This window comes from Papaver somniferum, chromosome 8, assembly GCF_003573695.1.
Source record: "Papaver somniferum cultivar HN1 chromosome 8, ASM357369v1, whole genome shotgun sequence".
Taxonomy (NCBI): Eukaryota; Viridiplantae; Streptophyta; class Magnoliopsida; order Ranunculales; family Papaveraceae; genus Papaver; species Papaver somniferum.
The window spans coordinates 151,128,752-151,148,412 of NC_039365.1; the positions used below are offsets into that span (position 1 = coordinate 151,128,752).

Here is a 19,661-nt window from a genome sequence, read left to right on the forward strand (position 1 = left end):
TTTTCCTTCATCTCATGAAGTTTTCACGGTTTCAGCAAAAATCTCTGATTTCTTCATATTTTCTCAAAATGTTGCTCAAACGTACACCAGAAAATATAAAAATTCTCAGGACTGAGACGCGGACACTTTGATAACGTGAGAACATTACCTTGACCGACCAAGGTTGGCTCTTTCGCTTGCAAGGAGCCGGTCCCATATACTTTTCATGATTTGACCTAATTTGCACAATTGCACGTATTAGGTCCAAAACTTTTCCAAACAACTTGGAACTTCATAAAATGATCAACAGACGATCCAATGACCAACAAAGTCCGGTTTCATGATTCCTTGGTCGGTCTTTCATCTCTTCATAGTTAGGTCTTAACACCTAATGCTGAAATAAGCATTATTTTTCAGCAACAAATGATTAAACCAGCATTTAATCATCCTTTAATCAACTGGTCTTCAAGAGACTTTAATATTTTGCTTACCTCAGTATCTGGGCGCTACATATACGATTCATCATCCCATGTAGCCGGTCCCTCCTTCATTTCATAAATGATTTTCAATAAATCATCAATTAATCATCAATTTAGCAATTGATCAAAATTAGGGTTTTGAGTTCAAGGTTCATAATTCCAGATTCAAACACTAAATTTTATGTTGATCCCATGATCAGCGCTCTAATTAATTATACTTGGTTTGGTCGCCAGTATTTTAATTTAATATTTATTTGGTCATGCTACCAATACTTCATCAAATGAGCAACATTTGCTCAGACGAGCAATATTTGCTCAGACTAAGGAATATTGGTTCAACTATCAATATTCAACTATTCATCAAATGAGAAACATTTGCCCAGATGAACAATATTTGTTCGCACTGATGAATATTGGTTCAACTATCAATATTCAACAATTCATCAAATGAGCAACATTTGCTCAGACGAGCAATATTTGCTCAGTCCATGAATATTGGTTCAACTATCAATGTTCAATATTTGCTCAGTCCATGAATATTGGTTCAACTATCAATATTCAATATTTGTTCAGTCCATGAATATTGATTATCAACATGCAACAATTTATCAAACGAGCAACATTTGCTCATACGAGCAATATTTGCTCACCTTAACAACCAACATAATTATACCTCTGTCTCAACAGATATGTTCAATTCATGAGTCTCTTAATATTTGCAAAGTCACGTTCAACTCAGCAACACAAGGACTCATCGTCCCATAAAGTCAGCAACTGACACAATCACGAGATGTCAACTGTGTCACATGGGGGGATATTAACTAGGGTTTTGGTCTGGCGGTTTACGACACGTGTGTTCATACACACGATAAGAATGTGGGAAAGTCGTGCAATCAGTTGGAGGAGTTAACAAAGTAGTGGGTGGAAATTTAACCAAGTCTCCGCATGATGAGCAACTGGTTTCAACACGATTTTCACTTCCCCACTCTTTGACTCCAGCAACTGTCACACTTCATGGGATCATGGTGTTTTCAATTCAGCAATATAAAAGGCCTCTGAATCATGATTGAAAAGAACATTGGTCTAGACAAGAATTTCTCGACAAGTTCACATAGACAATCTTTCGTCTACACGAACTCATCGTCTGAGCAATCACTCTCAACTGAGTAAAATTCAATCATTCAGAACTTTCTTACGCAGAAAACACAACACACCTACAATCTCGATCACCATTTATCTCACACATTTCTCAGCTTCCATCATACAGATCAACCCATCCTCTCTTGTGATCGAATTGACTCTGTAATGACCATTGTCTTGGTTTAGGTCCTACAGATTGATCTCTTGAACTTAAAACACTCCCTTCTTGCAGTGCATCTGTGTGAGGTTAAGCATTTGATCGGTTCAAGGAGTCTCCTCCGCACGGTCATCTCAATTCCGCAAAAACCAGCAAATCGTTTTCCCCCATCTACACTAAGAAACCTTCATCTTTTTCAAAAGAGATTTCCAAATCTATTTATAGGTTGCGAAAATCAGCGAACAAGGTATTTGAAACTGTGATGAAAAGAAAAAATGATGCACATAAGTCTTCTTCCTTGAAGAAAAAACAAAAACAAGGAATAACAAATACGTCATCCCCTCGTAAGAAACCACCCAGTCCGGTTTTGGATTGGAGAAATTACAATGTATAATAAGGTTTAAGATGGTTCTTGTTTTTCTCTCTTGTGCAAGAACCATAATCTTCAAGAGGGTTGTGATAAAATATTTTTGTTGTTTCTTCAGTTTGTTTCTGTTCCTTTTGTTGCTCTTTTTGATTATTGAGCCATGAACCATTTTTGTACATGAACGGTTTTACCCTATAAAACTTTTTCTTGGGGATAACCAAATTCTGTTAGGGTTTTGGTCAAAGGTCCTTTTGGAAATTTATCCCCTATCTTCCTTCTTTTTAAGATGAAGATTTCTCCTAAGTGAGAGCATTTCATTTATCTTTTCTATCATGTCCTCATCAAGTCTTTCAAGCAAAGAAAGTGATGTCTAGACTGTTCTTTTTCCCTCTAAGAAGATTTTTTTTGATTCTTCTGATAGTGAGATGAGCTCTGACAAACGTGATTCCTCCCTTGATGGGAATCCCTCTGTCTCTCATTTTGATAAGCTCTCTTTAACCATGAATGTCGTCTTGGAACAAGTGCGTGCCCTGAAGAGTGAACTTGAAGCTTCTTCCAAAAGCCTTGAAGAAAAGATGGATAATATTGAATCCAGGATTGATCTAATCGAAGATGAGCTTGATGAATATAGGGAACATGAGAAGAGTATTCAAAGTAAATGAAACGCTTTATAGGAGTTGTTTGTTTTATTTATCTAGGAAACTTCTTATGAGAATTTATTCTTGTGTTTTTAAGAAGGATAACTAGGGTTTGGAATAGCCATTATTGTGAGTACACGTAGCTATTGCCAACGTTTTCATCTTGCAATGTTTTTAGATTTATTTATTTAAATTCTAAGTTATTTGGAAGATAATTTATGCAGTATTAACCTTTATAGTTTCATATAGTGCAAATTTTTATGGGATAATGTTGTTTACGTACGTGAACCTTGACTGTCCCATATGTTCTTAAAGGTTATCTCTATTATATGTCCGTATGAAAGTATTGATAAAAGATAGAATGAACTTTGACAACAAAAGTTAAGCCTATTATGTCTTTATGCAAATATTGATGGAAGTTAGGATGAACTTTTGTTTACAAAGATTAAGTCTATTATATGTTATTGTGCAAATAGTGATGAAAAATAGAATAAATCTTTGATTATTCAGCAGTATTGGTATTTCCCTGATCCACATCTTTGTGTAAATACTATGTTGCTACGTAAGTTTTCTTATGCGGAGCATGGCCAATTGAATTGATAATTTTCCTTGTGGATTAATTAATTGATATTTTTGGATACAAATTCATGTTCTCATGAGATTTGATTATATCCAAAGAAATCCTTCTTTTCTTGTAAAAGTAAGGTCGCTCTTGTTGTTCTTACGGGAATGACATATTATGGGGGAGAGTTATTATTTGAACTTGTGCTTGCCAAATATTTGTGGGGAGTACGGCCGTGGAATATTGTATGAGTTTTCTTGTATCTTTATAAACTTGATAAATGCATTTAGCTTCGGCTATATGATTTCATCTAAATAAGTTGATATATTGTTCTCTTTTGGTCATCAAGTATGTCTATGAAAATTTCATTAGGATCCCACTAGTTTTCGTACCTTTGCCAATTTATATTGACAAAAAGGGGGATAATGAATGTGTAGTTTCATACTACAAATACATATGGTTTATGGATCATTATCTAAGGAGGAGTCGTTTTAATTGTGAGATGAAGTATTGACTAAAGAGTAGTGATACATATCACCATAGTATTGTTGTCAAAGTTGTGATACAATTGAATTTTAATGATGTATAATAATATTATGACACTATATACCAATGGTTGAAAGCAACTGGTTTCTCATTGTTATTGCTACGGATCTTCGACAATAATGAGGCTGAGTTGAACACGTTCAAAATCACTGGAGTACTTGGAAGTGACGAAGATTTCGAGTAATGTTGAAGAACTAAGGTGATCAAGCATTTCGATGAGAAGCTACAAAGTTTATTTATTTTGTAATCCATATTTATTGATAGTTTTGTCACTAAAATTGAAAAATGAGGAGATTGTTAGAGCACTGCTCGGTCGAACTCGCAAGCGTTGCTATCTCAAGCTTGTTTGTCAATGGTAGTGATCAAAACTATAAGTCTTGATTTCTAGTCTACTTATAGATGTCTCAGACTAAGATAGATTGTGTAGTTGAGCAATATACTTCACGGCGTTCATCAATTGAAGACGAATAACTACTAAGGAGAGATTGTGTAACTTCATCAACAAAAGGTATGTGGAGAATGAAACTCATCTATCACTTGGAAAGTCTATTTATACTCTATCTCCATTGAGACATAAGTCGTAGTGCTATATAGTTTTCTATTATGCACATTTGATATTTCGAGCTGAGTTTAACTCGCTTACATATTTCTCAAAATATGTGTTGGTAAGCTTTCGCTTCGACCAAGTTCATCTTATATTCTTGACGAAAGTCAAAAGATGATCATGTGAAAATTGTCGAGTAACATCTTACATGGTTTGTGTGATACAATCATTTGGTGTAGACTTGGAATGTTTCGCTATGATTATTTCAATAACTTGAAACTTGATTTGATGCTAATAGTGTGTGAAACAGCTATTGTCATCCTCTAAGAAAGTTTTAATGATTGAAATAAGAGTTTAGAACGCTTAACCAACATTGGATTATAACACATGTTATGTACTCTTGCATATATGTAATCCATGTCTAGGAACCATAGTATGCATACCCGTATGGGTACCTGTTGGTTTGAGAAGTCTGGGAACTTAAGCATGCGTACCCGTATGCGTAGTGGCGTGAGGTTCATGTCCGATATTTTCTGCTAGAACTGGAGGTATGCGCACCCGTTCCCATACTGGCGAAACCCAAACTCAATACAGGTATTTCAAGTATGCGTACCCGTTTGCATACTTGAAGGTTAAAGTTCTAAAATCGGTTGTGTACATCAACTAATACATTTATACAATAAGGAATTCAATCTTTGCAAACCGTTTCTATAATGTTCATGAACTGATTCGAGTAAATCAAATCGATTTTGCTTCAATTGTGTTCTTGTATACTTCTATAAGAATATAACAATTGAACAACTATTTAACTAGTTTCATTTGAGTCATTTGAACTAGTTATGGTTAATACGAACAAGGTTGATATGAGAGTGTTCATATGGGTAACTTCGGTTAACTACTGTTGAGCCAACATAGTGTACACGTTTAGGTACGGTTACTCAAACCTAAATGAAGGTATATTTCGACGATCACATGAAGTGTGAACCGATTAGTTGTATTGTCTCGACTATGTCCATAGACAATCACTTTTGGAGAAAAAACTTATAGGTGGAATTTTTTTAGATTGAGGTATATTTGGGTACCCTCGTCTTTTCAGTATTTCCTTAGCTCCGCGTTTTGCTAATCATAGTAATGTAGGAATCCTTCCAACTCCTCTTGCTTTCATCAGAGATTATGGTAGCAAACCAAACAACATCTTAGATAGGATCTTCTCAGTAGATATCTTAATACAATGGGAAGTTAGGGGAGTGCTAAATCATTTTTGGGGGACTCGAATTAGTTTTCAACTAAGAGAAGTGGATCCAAACCTTTTTATTATCACTTTTAGAACAAAGGAGGATTTTATTTGGGTTTCTGCCAATGGACCTTGGTATCCATTTGGTAATGCCATGTCTGCAACTACTGCCTTTCATGGAATGAGTATATCTACTGACAGACTTAAAAATATACCTTTATGGGCTTCAATCTTAAATGCGAAGTGAGAAAAAAGAAGTGAGAAAATGCTAGGTTTAATCGCCAGTAAAGTAGGGAAAGTTTCTAGAGTTTGTAAGGGCTCTAATACATCTGACTGTCTACCAAGAGTTCTAGTTTGGGTTAACATAGAAAAACCCCTTATTGATCATCTTCTCGTCAAAGTAGGTAGATATCCGATAACTTCAATCTACTCTAACTATTTGAATCTTCCATCAAGTTCTGCTCTCACTGCATGCGACTAGGACATAAAGTAGACTCTTGTTCGATACTTAAAGGAAGGACTTTGGAAGATATCTATGACATCTCAGTGAACTCTCCTTATCCGAGTGACGATGTGAATTGGCTAAACAATGTCTTGGTACAAGTCTGGAACCTTAAAGACAATTTTGATCATCAAGGAAATATGGTACCAATAGAGTCGTATCTTAGTTTACCAGGCGTTCGTGAAACCTTCACTGATATCTTGAGAACCCATGTAGATGAGGAACAAGATTTTCAGCCTCCTCAGCAGTCTTATGAGGTGTTAGTACCATTTGTAATAGATGAGGAGATGCCTCTTGCAGCTTCATCTATGTTAGGAAAGAGAACTTTCCCTTTTAACCTTCTTGAGAATTATATCCCTCTACCCGATTCTGAGGAGGACTCGTTCAGATCCGCTAACTCAGAAAACTTTAGAGTCACAGACGAGTCTAGATCAACTGAATCGATGCTTCAATGGGGTCTGGAATTCTGCAGGACATACCTAATCCGATTCAGCATCTTAGGAGTGCCTCATCTATTTTGGAGGCAGAATACTTTCTTTCGAAAATGCTAGGGATTCCTTTGAATCCCCAATTTCAGTCTCTTCTGCCTCTCCTTCAATTCAATCTCTTTCCTCTTCAACTAGGAAAGACAAGCAAATTTGTGTAACCCCTTCTTTCAAAACTCCGTTAACTCAGCCCAAATTAGCCTTTAAAATTTCAATTTCTGATTTTCTTTTCTCCTCCTCTTCGGAGGAAATTTGCTCATTTCAATTAGAAAATGTGCAGTTTTTAAAAATTAATCAATATGGATCAAATCTTTCAACTCATGATATTCATAGCACTTCCTTTCATCCCATTCCATTCCTGGATTTATCCTCTTCAAAGCAACAGGAGGAGACACAGGTACACCCAAATCCATTAATTCTACTTAAATTTTAAGCTTTCTGTTAGTTTGATTTCCTTTATTTCTGCCTGATATTGTGCTCTGCTTAGATTATCTTATTACCCTTAACCTATTCTGCTTAACTCTTATTTGATAGAAATTTAATTTCTGTGCTTTAGCTTGATTTCTTAATTGTTAGTATAGTCCATTATTACTGCTACACTCTAGTCTCCCTTGTTCCTTTTTAGAAATGAAAATCCTAGTCTGGAATGTTCAAGGGTGTAAAAATCCATTGACCCAAAATCATCTAAACAATTTGGTCAACAAGGAAAAGCCATAGATTTTATTCTTATCTGAAACTAAAAACCAGAGGCCTAGTCAAAAAATTAGTATCAATTAACACATAGTAGATCCAGTAGGTTTAGCAGGAGGATTAGTTGTGGCTTGAATTGATGGTCTACATTTTGATATATTACAATGGAACACAAATATGATTAATGTAATAGTTAATACTTCATTTGATACCAAATAATGGGTTCTTACTTGCTGCTATGGAAGCCCTTACCCATCAAATAGGAAAGTAGCATGGGACTTCCTAACAGAAATTAGTGCTCAAATTGCTCGAAGAAACTTACCTTGGATATTCATGGGAGATTTTAACACGATCTTTAATCAGTCTGAGAAACAAAGAGGGATACCTTTTAAAAAACATAGATTGTGAGTACTACTATAAGATACTAGAAAATGCTGGATTATATGACTTAGGCTGTACATGTTATGATTTTACTTGGGATAACCATAGAGAAGGAACTCAAAACATCCAAGAAAGATTAGATAGAGCAGTAATCAATGCAGACTGGCATTCACAACTCCCTAATGCTTCTTTAACTCATCTGATAGCTGTAGGCTCATACCATTGTCCTATTTTGCTTACTCTAGATACTATATTTTCCAAAGAATAATGGGTCTTTAATTTTTATGATATTTGTTTGAAAGAATCATCTTGTATTTAAGTTATAGAACAATCCTGGACCCCAAATTCCGAGGAAGATGCTGCTGCAGTCTAGCCAATAACTTGAAAATAGTAGGAAAAAACTTATTAGACTGGAAGAAAAACATATTTGGCCTACCTGCTAAGAAGATCAATAAATTATTAAAATAAATAGAAAGATTACAAATGAGCAGATAGTTTGAATCCCAGCAGAAAAAGTTAAAGGAAAAAATGAAAGAACTAGAGACTCTTTATGACACTCAGGAGGCCATAACTAAACAACAATCAAGAGATAATATAATAGCCCTTGGGGAAAGAAACACAAAATATTTCTATAGTGTAACCTTAAGGAGAAGGAAATGGAATACCATAGAAAGTTTGCAAACAGATCAGGGAGTTGCAACTAGAGAGTAGAGATAGAAAAGACATTAGTTATATCTTAACAAATTACTTTAGCTCCTTTTTACTGAAATTCTACCTGATCAACAAAGTCCCAATCCTATTTTTAAAAACATCCCCTCTGTCATTTCCTCTGCTGACAACTCTTGTATCCTGAAAATCTCCTCTCCTAAGGAAATTTTTTTAGTTCTAAAAAACACGAAGCTAAATAAATCTCCCGGACCTGATGGCTTTCCAGTCAATTTTTTCCTTCACAAATGGAACTTAGTAGGAACACAAGTAACAAAAACAATACAATTTCTTTTTAAAACAAAAATAGTAAAATCATATTTAAACACTACTCATCTTTTTCTAATACCAAAGATTAAACATCCCAAGAATCCTAGTCAATTTCAACCGATTGGTCTCTGCTAGGGGTGCACAATACCCGCCCACCAAACCCAAACCCGCCTGTACCCGCTAAACCCGTGGTTTTTTAGTCCATACCCGCCCGTTGTGGGTGCGGGGTTGGTTATGAAAAAAAAACCCGTTGTCTGTGGCTGCGAGGTTGGTTTAAGCTACTACCCGCCCATACCCGCCCAAAAAACCCGCAGATTTTATACCATTAGATAAAACTAATCCTAGCCGTCCATTATGAAACCCTAATACTAGTAGATAGGATAACTGATAACCCTCATTCACTTTCTACACTCTTGTCTATGTTCGACCTCTCCTCTTCTTCCTCCTCAGTTCTTCTTCTTCACTTACGAACGACAATTACCAGAAATCTTCACCAGAAATCAACAACAACAACTTCGAATCTTCACCAGAAATCGACAAAAATCGAAAAATCAACAGATTCAACACTTAATCTTCATCTGTGAACTTAAGTAAAACATGTGTGTGTGTGAATGAGTATTGAATTATAAAGCGGGTCTAAGCGGGTTTAAACCCATACCCGCCCAACCCGTAGCGGGTAACAAAACCCGCCCGTTGTTTGTGGGTGCGGGGTTGGTTTTGGAAAAAAAACCCGCAATCTGTGGGTGCGAGGTTGGTTTGATCTTATACCCGCCCATGTGCAGCCCTAGTCTCTGCAATACTATTTATAAGGTTATAGCAAAAAATCTGGCTAACAGAATAAAGCCTTTATTAGAGAAAATTATTTATCCCTTCCAATCTGCCTTTCTATCATCCAGACAAATCTCTAATAATATAATAGTTTCTCAAGAAATTATTTATTCCTTTGAAAAGAAAAAGACCAAAACAGGAGGATTAGTGATAAAAATTTGTATGTCTAAAGCATTTGATAGAGTTAACTGGAATTTCTTATTAACTGCTCTAAAAACCTGTGGCTTCAATGATGAGGTTTGCCAACTTATAGAACAATGCATTTCAACAACCTCCATTTTTGTTTTATTGAATGGTTCTCCTAGTGCTTCTTTCAAACCTTCTAGAGGGCTTAGACAAGGAGATCCTCTATCTCCACACTTATTCATCATCTGTATGGAAATTTTCTTTAGACTGCTTTTAACTCAGGAGCAAAAGAAATCTCTACATGGGGTCAAAATAACTCCTAAAATTGAACCTATTTCACATCTTTTGTTTGTTGATGACTGTCTGCTCTTTGTAAAAGTTGATTTGATAGAATGTAAAAATCTTTTGGACACAATAACAACTTTTAGTAAAGCCTTAGGTCAGATAATTAATTTTGAAAAGTCTGGAATTTTCTTTAGTAAGAAGGTAGAACCTAAACACCAGAGAATGATGTCTAAACTACTAAAAATAAAGCACATAAACCTTAAAGACCCATACTTAGGAGCTCATCTTTTTATGAACAGGTCAAAGATAAAAACCTTTGCTCGTATTTTGGAAAGAATGGAATCCAAATCTAAAGGTTGGAAAGGCTTAGTTCTTTCTCAACCAAGCAAGTATGTTCTTAATAGAGCAGTTTTGTCTAGTATCCCTTCTTACTAAATGATCTGTTTTATGATGCCAAAACTGATCACTAATAATATTAATGCAATCCAAAGGGATTTCTGGTGAGGCAAAGATGCTGATCATAAAGGTTTCTACCCAAAAGCCTGGCCCAACCTTTGTAAACCAATTCTCAAAGGAGGTATAGGCTTTAGAGATGCCCGTAAGTTTAACCTTGCAATGTTACCAAAAGTAGCTTGGAGATTAGTTAAGGAACCCAATGCCCTTTGGGAAAAAACAATGGGATCAAAGTATTTTAGGAATAAATCCCCCTTTAGAACTAAACTTTCAAAAAAGGGCTCATGGACCTGGAATTATATTAGACAAGGTCTAGAGCTTGTTAAGCAATACAGTATTTGGGAAGTGGGAAACGAGAAGGACATCAATATTTGGGAAGATAAATAGGTTCCAGGCCTATAAGTTACTTTAGAAAATCTCAAAACATCTAGTAACAATAATTTAGTTAAGGTCTCAGACTTTATTGACATGTTAACATGCAAATGGAATATCACCTCTTCTTTCCCTGATTATATTGCTGCAAAAATAAGTAGAATTATCTGTTTAGAGATAGTAACCAGAACCTTAGAAAGGATCAACTCAGATGGACTTTGACAAAATCAGGTGAATTCACTGTCAAATATTTGTATGGTAAACTAAATGAACCAGGACAAGACACAGTTAGTCTTTCGTTACCAGAATCTTTCTGGAAAGGCTTATGGAATTTGAATACCTCTGAAAGAAATAAGTTATTTCTGTGGAAATGCTTGCAAAATGCACTTCCAACTAATGCAAAGCTTTTTGGAAAAGTTAAAGATGTAGTGCCTAACTGTACTATATGTCATGTATAAGTAGAAACAACTGAACACCTTTTATTTTACTGTCCCTTTGCCAAGGAAATTTGGGAATCAGCTTCCAATCCTGTGCACGTATCCTTAAACAGATCAAGTAACCTTTTAGATCTTTGTAACAGCTGGTTGACTAATCATAGGTCATACATTTCCATTGAAATGCTCTTAACTAAGATGTGGTTTATCTGGAAGGAAAGATGTGACAGAGTGTTTGAAAACAAATCTGAAACAGCTAGGAACTTAGCTCTAGAAATTCAGAGACACTTAGACTTTTGGTCAATAAGGAAAAAGAAATGCCCTAAACCTAAAGGGATGAAAAAGAAGAAGCAAATGCAAACATGGAAGTAACCTGACAAAGATACACTAAAGATAAATGTAGATACAACCTGGATCTCTGATTTATTACCATCTAGCTATGCTTTAAATTTAAGAAATGATGCAGTAAAGTGTGGAGGAGGAAGAGCAGGGCAATCCACAAGTGCAGATCCACAAGAAGCAAAAGCTATAGGAGTCTTACAGGCAGCAATTTGGGCAAAAGTAAAGCAGATTCAAAGTTTCAGCATAGAGGGCGACTGTGAAAGCATCTTCAAGTATCTTAAGGAGCATTTTCCTGACATCTCCTGGCGTGCACAGGCTTGTATTGATGAAGCCAATAGGATAACTAAACTATGTCATAATTTTTTGGGATTTCATTCTGTTCCTAGACTAGGTAACCAAGTAGCGGATGTTTTAGCAAAATTTGTTAGGCCTGTAAATTCGGTTATTGAATGATAGACTTCTCCTCCTCTATGTAGCTTAAAACATATCCTACTAGATAAATCTAATATTTGGAAACTTGCTACTCCCGGATAGATGGCTCTAATTCGGTTGTATCGAAACTCTTTGCGAGTCCTAGTTTCTTTAATGAAATGTCTAATTTACAAAAATAAATAAATAAATGCATCTACTACAATCGAGCCGGCTGTAACTTAGCGAGTAGGAAGAGCGGCACCCTAACAAGACTAAAACTAGAAACCCTAGATGACTCAAAAATACACGTACAACAAGGAGGAGGCAGCACCTGTCACCTAACTTAAACGAGACCGGACAAAGAATATCTCTAACGAATTTTCAACTTTTGAATCTCTCTCTCTCTGTCGTATTTTATAGATCTGATTATCCAGAGTACAGAAAACTCGTTGGTTCGTCGTCACTATTCTCTCTGTAATAAACGGTATTATTCCAGATCTCCAATCTCATCTTTAAAGCAAACTTGATTTTTCTTTTTCAATTTTTTCTCTGCTAATTTTCGAATCCATGGATGTATTTGTTACATATACGCAGCAATATTCACTTGAAACTTATGATTTCTTAATTTTTTATATCTATCTTTAATATGTGTGTTGCTTTTGAAAGATACGAGAAATTTGCGTTATCTATTGTTGATAATTTGTCATGTTAATGACTGGATATTATGTTTTCGGATTTCAGGAATTTGAGTATCAGAAGGTGTTATTTTGTATTGAAAAGATAGGGTGTATTTGTTTGAGATTGAGAATAAGATGAAGTACTTGGAATTCACAAATCTTGACAGGTAATATACTTGAAAACTTGGATATTTATTCTAGTCAATTAGAAGTGGCTGCTATTGTGTTTTAACAATTTGGTTGTGCTATGGTAGTCCTGGATAACTTATTTGTGTGTGTTTTATGCTTGTAAGAATTTACCGACTATATCTTTTATGTTACTTTTCAGGATTAATCAGTTCCTTAATTACGTAAGTTTTGGGGAATATTGCATCAAAGGAAGTTTAGAAGCTTACTCATGTAAGTGAAATGATGGAACTATGGAAATTTTGTAGTATAATAACTTATATATGAAGACTGTAGATCTTATTTGCTGTGTTGTACCTTTTTAGGCAAACATACTGGAACCGATAAGAAGCTGTCATTTAGTTTGGATCAAGAGGTAATTTACATCTTTTTATTCGCTACTTCTCGTGGCTTATAGACCTCTGTTTTATTATATTGGTTGTTTATCTGTTTCCCACTATGTATGTTTGTGCTTCCTGTGTTGATTGATAAAATAAGAACTTGAAGTTAGAACTCTTAATGTCATCACAACTGACAACACATTTTAAAAAAGAACGGGATTATTATGCAATCTTGACTTCTGATCAAATATGACTTTAGAATATTGAACTACTAGACATGACCTTGAGGAATTTGATACCCAGTTTTGTAATCAACTAAAGAGTACCCGCACTCAGGTTTTTCTTAGCATTTATGAATCAATATTTAAGAAAAGCAACATGGAACTTGCGATAGAAAATGTGGCACCAGTCTTACAGTATTGATTGTAGAACATCAGACTTGGAATAAATGTAAATAAAAAGCATACCATAGAGTGGGAAGTACAAGGATTGTGGTAAAACTCATTTCTCACCGCAAAGTCACATGTAAACTTGAAGTATTATCTCTGTTTTCATGTTTCAATTCTTATAAGGTTTAGCAAAAATTGCTTCAATGTGCATTATAGTTGGTCACTCTCTTCTTTTACTCTGACCGGAATGAGTTTGACTGAGAGGGTTGGAATTATCATTTGGGACCTCAATTGGTCTTACAACACTGATTAGGATAGTTAAGAGTATGCACTTTCAAGGATGATAAACCTTACCTAAAGGCACAGTGGAAGCAACAAATTTACTCTGTTGAACAACTTATCTGTTTTCCTTTAGCAGCTAAATATAATTTAGTAAGCAATGTTATGCATAGTTTTGGAAACTCCAGCTCTTGTAACATTCTTCGATGATGCTTCAAGTTTACAATTATTAATTACCGAAGGAAATCATATTATTGATTGATGAACTTCAGCTGTATTTATTTTCTTTTGCATATTAACCATCATTCACCCACTAGTTTTCTTTTCAATGTTGTTAATTAATTGCTTACTAATTAAGGGAAGATGTGCAGTCTATCTTGCTTCTATGAGGCAAGGTTCTTTACAGAAATCAATAGTTAGTGCCCAAGTTCTATTTCTTATGTTATTTGGAACTATTTGGATGTAATTGCGTGTTTGTGCCAAATGTTGTTTGTCTTTTCAAATTGCGGCAGTGGTGTTTAACATTTTCTGTTGTTATTCCATGTAGATTCTGGATTATCTTGGACAATCTGCAGACAGTGACCCCCCCTCTCCGGCTAGTATCTTGTCTAGTAGATCCAGGTGCCTGAAGGTTACCAAAATACTTTTGGCAACTCGAGCTTTCTTGTATATTTTTCTAACTATTTAATGTTCTCACCGTTCATTCCAGCCGAAAGACGTTGATTTACCTGGTGCTTACGCTCGGTCACATGTATCCAGATTACGATTTCAGGTATCTGTGCTCTTCATTTACATTGGACTGGGAAGGAGGATATTGGGTAATGCCATGGTCAGCTTGTACGGCGACGTGGCAACCCGCTTTGTATCCTCTTTTTCCAATAATGGGAGTGTTGTCAGAAGGTTTGACAGACGGTTCTAAGAATCGTTGCTCTAGGTGGAGCTGAGAGTTCGAGTCTCTCCATATCCCAAAAAAAAAAAAAATTGTGGTTGTCCCCACTGTCCCTTGATCATATCTGATGTATTAATGGAAAGTCAAACCAATTGGCTTATCCATGTATCTACGGGCATGATCACATGAGAGGTAACATATTCTTTACATAACCGTGTCTGTCCATGTGTTTCGGGTTTATCAGCGCAGTGCAAGCTCACCGTTTCTTCAGAGAAGAAGATTGGACCAGTGTTAAGCAGACATATGACACCTACATGTTTGAAGTAGCGAAGGTATGCTGAGTGTTACATGATTAAATGAATACTAAGCCATATATTAGAGTTTGGTGTGTCTTAGCTACTAAGTGGGAATGAGCTTCAGATATTCCCAAGTCTTAATTATCTCTAAGTAACCAACTGCTTGAAAATACTACACTCTCTCTAATTTCATATTTTTCTGTTGGACCTCGTTATAGATGCTAAAATTTAGATTTCAGAAGACTAGCATGAAATGATTCTTGAGCACACAAAAAAGTCTTTGATATCCGATGCAACAGAACACCATTTTCTTTGTGTGCTTAATCTGCTGCTATGTTATACTAAACATTGTTTAGTTTAACCTATTTGCTATCTAGTATTGCAGCCTCAAATTTCATGCATTCAGTCCACCTCAGCACATTGTAGAGCAGAACACCTTAGTATCAAAATCGCAACACAAAAAGACCGTTATGCTCGTCAATTAGAGTTTGAGATGTACCCTTTTCCGTGGCTGCTTGTTTAGTCTCCCCCTTGTTTAATTCTACTCCAGTACCTTGGACACATGCACCCACCCATTTGGCCAGTCTCTTTCTCATTTTTACGTAGACGCCTTCATTACTACACCTTTGTAGTTTTGTCTTTCAAATTCTCTAAAAAGGATGGTTTTGCTCATTCGTTATACAAAAATTATCTTTTTTTTCCTTTTTCCTTTTTTTTTTGTTGACATTTTCTGGATTGAAACCAATCAAAAGATGTATAGTTCTGGATTGCAATATATCATGTGGTGCTATTGGAACTTTAGGTGGTTGGAATATGTTAAGCCCCTTACTGTACTACCCTATAGCCGTTAAAACAATCTTTGGAAGCAGGAATGGGCAGCTGCTAGTGGGGGCAGTGATTTACTGGAAAGCTTGTATAAGTCATTGGATGAGGTGAGCTTGTTTAGAGGTGTGGAGTAAGGTTTTACTGCTGTACGTATCCAAAGACAGTTTAGTAATATTTAGATATGCAGGTTGTGAAACTTGGCGAATGTGAAATTTACTGTTACAGTCCAGAACCGGATTCAGATGGAGATCCTTTCTTGGAAAGGGGAGCCATGTAAGATCATGTCTTACGTTTGTATATTAATTGATTCTCTTTGTTATAGCAGGAAGTTTGATTCCTCCATCTCTGATATTTTTGTTTGTTTTCTAGATGGTCCTTCAACTTCTTCTTTTACAATAGAAAGATAAAACGCGTCATCAGCTTTCGCTGTTGCTGCTTAAGGTAGGCCACATTGTTTATGTGAGAAGTGGTGGAAATAGATAGTGAGAATCTATTAACTTGGTTGTGCCTTTCTGCTATTTGAGCCTCATAATCTACAATTGTATGTTGCAGCAATTTGGCAGCTGAGGGTTTTCTTATGGATGAGTCACGGGATGACGAAGACGGGTACATTTTCAGCAACATGGACATGTGAAATGTCCAATATACATATTGGCTACTTCCTGAATTCGTATATGTTATAGTGGCTTACACCTTAGACCTGTTAATGTATGCTGTATAATATATATACATAAGTAGGTAGTTAGTTAGAGCCGAACTGTACTATGTGATTGGAATAAGCAGTACAATGGCATTGCAAGGTGAAGATATTCGGTTGTATCTATTTGCAGATAATGTACATCATAGAAACCCTTACAACAGCTGTGTTGTAAAGGTGATGCTATGATAGTCTCAATATTGTCAAACATTCATTTTCGATCAGCATTTGTGTTTAATTCTACGCACCTATGTTATCATTGGATACTACTAATCAGGCTGTTTGAGACCCCTACACCCTTACTAACATAGGGAGGGTACAGCATACAGGTGTTCCTAAGAGCTCATCTGTTCAGAGTTTAAATTTGTGAATAAGGTTTGTACTTAGCAAGCTTGCTCAACCTATTGCTCAACCTGTCTGTACTATTGCTCAGGACCATTTGCAGTACTTTCGTCCAACACGCGTTGGGTAATTGAAATATTTGTTTCTGGATATGTATCAATGTAATCCAATATTGAAAAAAAATCTATTGATGTCATTTTCTTGGATGGTCATAGACTCGGAGTTTCTTCCATCACAGATTTTGCAGAAAAGTTTGAAACTCGGCAATAACTGCTGAAATGTGGTTTTGTAGACGGCAATTGTTAGTCCTTCGTCGACACTTTGGAACAACAAATTTTATGAAATCCGTTTTCACTGCTTAATAACAAACAGAATCTGGTCGATGGCCTCTAGTTCTCTGTTGTTTTCTACCTTCCATTCCTCATCCATTCAGGGTTCCACATACTTATTTTCTTATCCAGTCGGTCTTTTGTATGGCAAAAATTTCATTAACAAAAATATCAAGATTTGGATTGTTTCGGATAATGATTTAACTTTCTTGTTTGACAATTCTCTTCCAAAAATGAACCCTAAAAAAAAATTAGCCAAGGATAAATAGATTAATTATTAATATATGAACACGTGTCCATTTCTGATATTTAATTCTGAAACCCCATCTTCACACCCAATCCCCATAATCTGATTTGATCTTCCCATCTTTCAGCACCAAAAAAAAAATCACCAACCCTAGAAATTATTACAGCAAGAACTTAAACTCGATCCAGAATCAGCCAGAGAAAAGAGTAAACCAAGAATGACCACTACAACTTCTTCATTTTCATGTATACCAATCAGAACTTACACTCAGCAAAACCAGAGGGGTTTTCTCATTTCAAGAAGAAATTCCCTTGTTGTTTTTGATACAAGAAGAAAACAGAGGATTATATCTTGTGAAGTTGCACTGAAACCTGATTCTGCATCAGTTTCTTCTTCTTCTTCTTCTAAATCTGAGGATGAATTGATGCTAGAAAAGGTTGGAGCTAGGGTTAGGGTAAAAGTACCATTGATAGTCTACCATGTACCTAAAGTACCTGAAGTCGATATTACTGGATTAGAAGGGACAATTAAACAATATGTTGGTTTATGGAAAGGGAAGAATATATCTGCTAATCTTCCATTTAAGGTTGAATTCTTTAAAGAAATTGAAGGTCGTGGTAATGTTAAAATTGTTGCTCATCTTAAAGAAGATGAATTTGAATATCTTGATTAATCTAATTTCATCGAAGAAGAAGAAGATGTAGTATTCTCGGTCACTCAATGTGCAGTGTATTATATTACTGGGAAGGAATTTATTTTGCTTATCATCCTGAGCTTTTGGATTGTAAGTTAAATCCAAATTTCTTCTTTTTGTTGTTGTTGTTGTTGTTGTTATTGTTACTACTGCTGGTAAATCTATTATACAATTGAAACTCTACTGGTTTAGTATTAGGAAAAATAAACAAGATTTTAATTGCTTTAATTCACCTTTTTGGATGTATACTAGTTACAATTCTGTTGATTTTTGTTTTTTCATTTGAAGCTTTTGGTAACTGAATGCTGAATGAGGCTTTGAGTGCTTGCTGGTTTATGCTTTTCCCTCATTTTTAATTTTTTGTAGATATTTGTTCTAGGTTTGGTGGATGGTGGTGGTTTTATCTGATTGCATTATGTGATGGTTGATGGATGATTGATTGTAGTCATGGCGTTTTATGCTTGTGATACTCTGCATAATCTCCTAGTGATGGGTTTCGATTGAATCTTTCATATGACTATTCTAGATAAATGATACATCATACATAATTGGAGAGTGTAGCATTTGTAGTTGGTGTCTATGTGTTCACTTCATCCATCTTTCTGTTTTCATATCTAGTTGAATGTTAGTATAGAGTTTGAGGTTTTCAGCTTTGGAGCTCTCGTCTTTTATTTATCCTGTTGTAAAAGCATGTAGTAGTAAGTTAAACAAACCTTCTCATTTGCTTCTCATTAATTCATATGAAATATCTCTTGACCCTAAGGATGGGGTGATGACGACTTATTGCAGTATTATTTGGCCAGTGTATAAAGTTGTGTGTTTATTTGAACATCAACAAATGCACCTCTGCGAAATCTCTTGGAGTTATACATTTCAACCAATTGTTTATGTTCTTTGCATTTTATATTATGTGACTTATATGCCGCACTGTAGATATGTTATGGTTTTCACCGGTACAATTTGAGTTTGACATTTGATACCCTAGGAGGCAGTAACTTTGACACTACAGAACTATAAAGACATATAAGCTTCTTCATCACAAAACACTAGCAACTGAGTAATACACCACTTTGGAGACGAATTTCTCTCGAAAGAATGTTTTGCCATTTAAGCTTTATAATTTGATGTTGAGTAAATTGATTATCTTTGTGGGAACCATGGTGTTTGTATGGCAAAAAGCTTTTTGGAACTTTGCAGCTTCAAACCTGCAGATTGTCCATATGGCTGTTGCCTGGATTATGAGATATTCAAAGAGACCTCAACTGCCTAATTCTTGTTTAGCTTTCCCCGCCCACCACCACATTGTCCACATTATTCTCGTATTTTCACCTGCTAAAATATTAGAATACTTGCTGAAAGAGCTGAGTAGGTGATTTAATGATTGAGAAATTTGATCTATGCTGTAGATAGAAATGATTGAAAATTTTGATCTATGCTGTAGATAGAAATGAACCAGAAAGTATCGGCCTAAGACGGCAAATTCCTCTTAAATGATGAGAGTTTTTTCTCTAATAGTAAGTTTTTTTGTGAAACTAGTGATCTTATGATTCTTATCCTTAGT

At 35.5% G+C, this 19,661-nt stretch overlaps 2 protein-coding genes across 2 annotated transcripts; both read left to right on the forward strand.

Annotated features, from left to right (window-relative positions):
• Nucleotides 1–12,250: 12,250 nt before the first annotated feature.
• LOC113303509 (repressor of RNA polymerase III transcription MAF1 homolog) lies at nucleotides 12,251–16,735 on the forward strand. Its single transcript, XM_026552548.1, has 11 exons — nucleotides 12,251–12,414; nucleotides 12,672–12,774; nucleotides 12,936–13,006; nucleotides 13,099–13,148; nucleotides 14,329–14,402; nucleotides 14,491–14,553; nucleotides 14,915–15,002; nucleotides 15,836–15,898; nucleotides 15,979–16,064; nucleotides 16,161–16,232; nucleotides 16,344–16,735. The coding sequence occupies exons 2-11, from the start codon at nucleotides 12,743–12,745 to the stop codon at nucleotides 16,423–16,425; spliced, it is 681 nt and encodes a 226-aa protein (XP_026408333.1). The 5' UTR covers nucleotides 12,251–12,414; nucleotides 12,672–12,742; the 3' UTR covers nucleotides 16,426–16,735.
• A 682-nt stretch (nucleotides 16,736–17,417) lies between these two features.
• Nucleotides 17,418–18,332, forward strand: LOC113303510 (ferredoxin-thioredoxin reductase, variable chain-like). The gene has a single exon (XM_026552549.1). It carries the CDS (start codon nucleotides 17,624–17,626, stop codon nucleotides 18,077–18,079), a length of 456 nt encoding a protein of 151 aa, XP_026408334.1. The 5' UTR covers nucleotides 17,418–17,623; the 3' UTR covers nucleotides 18,080–18,332.
• Nucleotides 18,333–19,661: the final 1,329 nt, after the last annotated feature.

Excerpts from the sequence above, each read along its gene's own strand:
- LOC113303509 (XM_026552548.1), top strand. The coding sequence starts at position 12,743 with ATGAAGTACTTGGAATTCACAAATCTTGACAG. Across the intron at positions 13,007-13,098 it reads AAGTTTAGAAGCTTACTCAT|GCAAACATACTGGAACCGAT; the intron begins GTAAGTGAAATG and ends GTACCTTTTTAG. Across the intron at positions 14,554-14,914 it reads TATCCAGATTACGATTTCAG|CGCAGTGCAAGCTCACCGTT; the intron begins GTATCTGTGCTC and ends CGGGTTTATCAG.
- LOC113303510 (XM_026552549.1), top strand. The coding sequence starts at position 17,624 with ATGACCACTACAACTTCTTCATTTTCATGTATACCAATCAGAACTTAC.